The sequence below is a fragment of the Chiloscyllium plagiosum genome, chromosome 40 (assembly GCF_004010195.1).
Source record: "Chiloscyllium plagiosum isolate BGI_BamShark_2017 chromosome 40, ASM401019v2, whole genome shotgun sequence".
NCBI classification, from domain to species: domain Eukaryota; kingdom Metazoa; phylum Chordata; class Chondrichthyes; order Orectolobiformes; family Hemiscylliidae; genus Chiloscyllium; species Chiloscyllium plagiosum.
Window position 1 is genome coordinate 10,482,164 of NC_057749.1, and position 3,418 is coordinate 10,485,581.

The 3,418-nt window shown below is 36.7% G+C and overlaps 1 protein-coding gene across 4 annotated transcripts in view; it reads right to left on the reverse strand.

Moving 5' to 3' along the window:
• Positions 1-1,350: 1,350 nt before the first annotated feature.
• Positions 1,351-3,418, reverse strand: part of terb2 (telomere repeat binding bouquet formation protein 2) — a 41,133-nt gene continuing 39,065 nt past the window's right edge. For all 4 annotated transcript variants that reach the window (XM_043680293.1, XM_043680289.1, XM_043680290.1 and 1 more), the window contains exon 8: positions 1,351-3,120. In XM_043680293.1, coding sequence (XP_043536228.1) covers positions 2,963-3,120 — 158 coding nt within the window. In that variant the 3' untranslated portion in view covers positions 1,351-2,962. The remainder of the gene's footprint in view (positions 3,121-3,418) is intronic.

Sequence of the window (3,418 nt, forward strand, 5' to 3'; positions counted from 1 at the left end):
CTTAATATATGCAGAAATGTGGAATTTAATCCAATATTGTACTGCATCTTAAATTATTCTGTTTTATCACCCCCAAACATTGAACAACAATGTATCTGCATTCAAGTGAACAGTTATGTGCCATTGCAGATATAAGTTTTCACATTTTAGTGCATCATTGAAAATGTAGCACTCTGCAATCCTTGTATCATGAACAATGATTTTCTACATTAACCTAAAATTATCGTAATAAAATTCACTTGTATTTGGTGAACTGCATGATCACCGCTGACTTTCAGAAAATGCAAGGTAATTCTTAAAACATATTCCTATACTGCCCTCGTGTGGCAATGTCTGCTCGTGAGAAGTTCTGTAAAGATAAAAATCAATTAACACGAGAGATTTTTTTCTGCATGTTATTTATAAACATGTTAAGTGTATTGTTTTAAATACAATTACAAATGCAAAACAATATTTAGACCAAATACTGACTTTAATTTGATATGAGATTCCACAATGCCCAGTAAATGATTCTAGTTAATCCCATTCAGCTTTCCCTTACATAAACAATATTTTGTAGCATAAATCAAGTTGGGGAATCCTTCCAACATGCTGCCAAACTAAAGAATACACTCACTTTTTCATGTCAGTGTACAATCCAAGGTTTTAAAAAAATACATTACCAAATAAAAGCAATTGCTAATTGAGTATTGTAAAGGGGACTGCCCTTCAGTAAGGTACAAATGATCTCAAGATCACTGCTTAAAGAAAAGCGACGGATTGTAAAATCAGGTAGATTGTAAATCAGTATTCCTCCCCAATAAAATATGTTTTCTGAAAAAGTTTGTATTCTAAGATTCTACTGAGAATGAATTCGATTAGATTAGATTACAGATTAGATTAGATTACATTACAGTATGGAAACAGGCCCTTCGGCCCAACAAGTCCACACCGACCCGCCGAAGCGCAACCCACCCATACCCCTACATTTACCCCTATACCTAACACTACGGGCAATTTAGCATGGCCAATTCACCTGACCTGCACATCTTTGGATGATGGGAGGAAACCGGAGGACCCGGAGGAAACCCACGCAGACACGGGGAGAACGTGCAAACTCCACACAGTCAGTCGCCTGAGTCAGGAATTGAACCCGGGTCTCTGGCGCTGCGAGGCAGCAGTGCTAATTCACAACAGAAAACTGGAGCTTGGTCCATGTGAGGTTTGTACATTCTCCCCGTGATGCGTAGGTTTCCTGTCCAAAGATGTGCAGGTTAGGTGGATTGGCCATGCTTAATTGCTCATAGTGTCCAGGGATGTACAAGCTAGATGGATTAGCCAGAGGAAATACAGAGTTACTGGGAGAAGATAGAGGGTGGGTCTGGGTGGGATGGTCTTCGGAGGGCCAGTGTGAACTCGATGGGCCGACTGGCCTGCTTCAGTACTGTGGAGATTCTAAGATTCAATTTCCAAAATGTACCAACAGAGATAACCCAATAAGTTACAATTCACTTTGACTATTATTCAAAGAAAAATGCTAAAATCTTGCATTAAAATTTGAATTAATAGGTGTCCAACGAAGAGAACACGATTAGGATTAGCCAGTCAAATTTAAGAAAATTTATTGCAGTAGACAAAAAGAGGTGACAGGTAATGCAATGGAGAAAATTCAATGGCTGTGGCCGACAGATCTTTTAGAAAGCCTTTTTTTGCCACGAGACTCAGAGAAAATTCAGACGTCTGGAAATGGGAAGAGTGTAGCAAATGCAACTAAATAATGGTTTGGGGATAGGAAACAAAATATACATGCAAAGTACAGTTTAGAAGTGAAGGTCTAAAGTTAGTTTTTGGATCTTCTTCTGTTTTCTCTATACAGCAATTACTTCAACTTAAGTCTGGATGGATTTCCATTCAACTTAGCAGAAAGGAGGCATAACAAATAATGCTAAAGATCAGTGATAGCTGCAAGGGGGTACTAATTATGGTGGAATAAACAAAGTAATTGCAGATGGCACTTAACTTCAGTAAACGTTCGGTGGTATATTTTGGTAAATAAATTATTATGCTGTTAATGGACAATGTGGACTTTGGAGTTTAGATTCACAACTCACCAATAGTACCTCAAGGAATTAAGTTATTTTTATGAATACACATTTATTTGCATTACAAAGTACCATGCACAATATCCCAAAAATCAAAAATCCCTCATAATAACTTTAATGACAATTGGAAGCCAATTTTTACGCAAAGACGTTCCACAAATAGAAAGGGTAAAACAGCAGATAGTGTGCATTATTTATGTCAATTGAGATGTAACTATTAGACACTATGTCAGGATTACCAATCTGCTCTACAAATAATGATTCTGTACTGAAATGTCAAGCTAGTATCTGAATACAGATTTGAATTGACAACATTCTGACTCAGAAGAAGTCATACTAAACTTAAAAAATAAAATCCTTTTCTCTCGCCAGACCTGTTGAGCTTCTCTAGCACTTTCCATTTTTACTTCACTAAAAACACAATTAGGTACGTGAGGAATCTTTGAAGTAAAATGTGAAAATTGGGACTGCATTTGTTATAATAATTGATTTATTTTATAAAGTTATTGAAAACTTCAAAAAATGATAGAGTAAATTTGGAAACAACGGGCAAGTGGGGTTAGAAATATTTCTCCCAAAGAGGTTAAACACCAACACAGATGATTACACTTTTATATTTTCTCTGTAATTTTGTGTGAAATCACTATGATTATTCATTTGATGTGATGCATTAACACAAGTAATTGAGCTACATTCGATATATTAATGCAAACATAAAGGGATTACAGTTCAATAATTACAAAACATTTTACATAGTAAGCAAAAAAACTTTATTCTTAACAATCTATCATTGAGCAAAACATAACAGGCTACTGCAAAAGTTCATACCTTCACCAATGTTCAAAGGCTTTTTTTTCAGTTGAAGCTGATTTCAGTCCTGTTTAATTTGTATGAATAAATGTGTGGTTCCTGTTTCTGCTTTTTAAAACTGAAAATATTTTGTCTCTATGGGCACAGCAGACTGAATAACCTGCGCTGCCTGGAATGAAGTCGTACAAATCTCCTGGGTACTTCTTCAGCTCGTCAATAGAGATAAAACCTAACCAGAAGTATCAAAACAAATGACTACAGTTAAATCAAAACTATTCCCTTTTGTGCACTTTCTTCATAGAATTAACAATAATCCACTGTGTGCTTTTATAGCTGAAAATGTGTTGCTGGAAAAGCGCAGGTCAGGCAGCATCCAAGGTGCAGGAGAATCGACGTTTCAGGCATGAGCCCTACTTCAGGAATGAGGAAAGTGTGCCAAGCAGCTAAGATAAAAGGTAGGGAGGAGAGACTTGGGGGAGGGGTGTTGGAAATGCGACAGGTGGAAGGAGGTTAAGGTGAGGGTGATA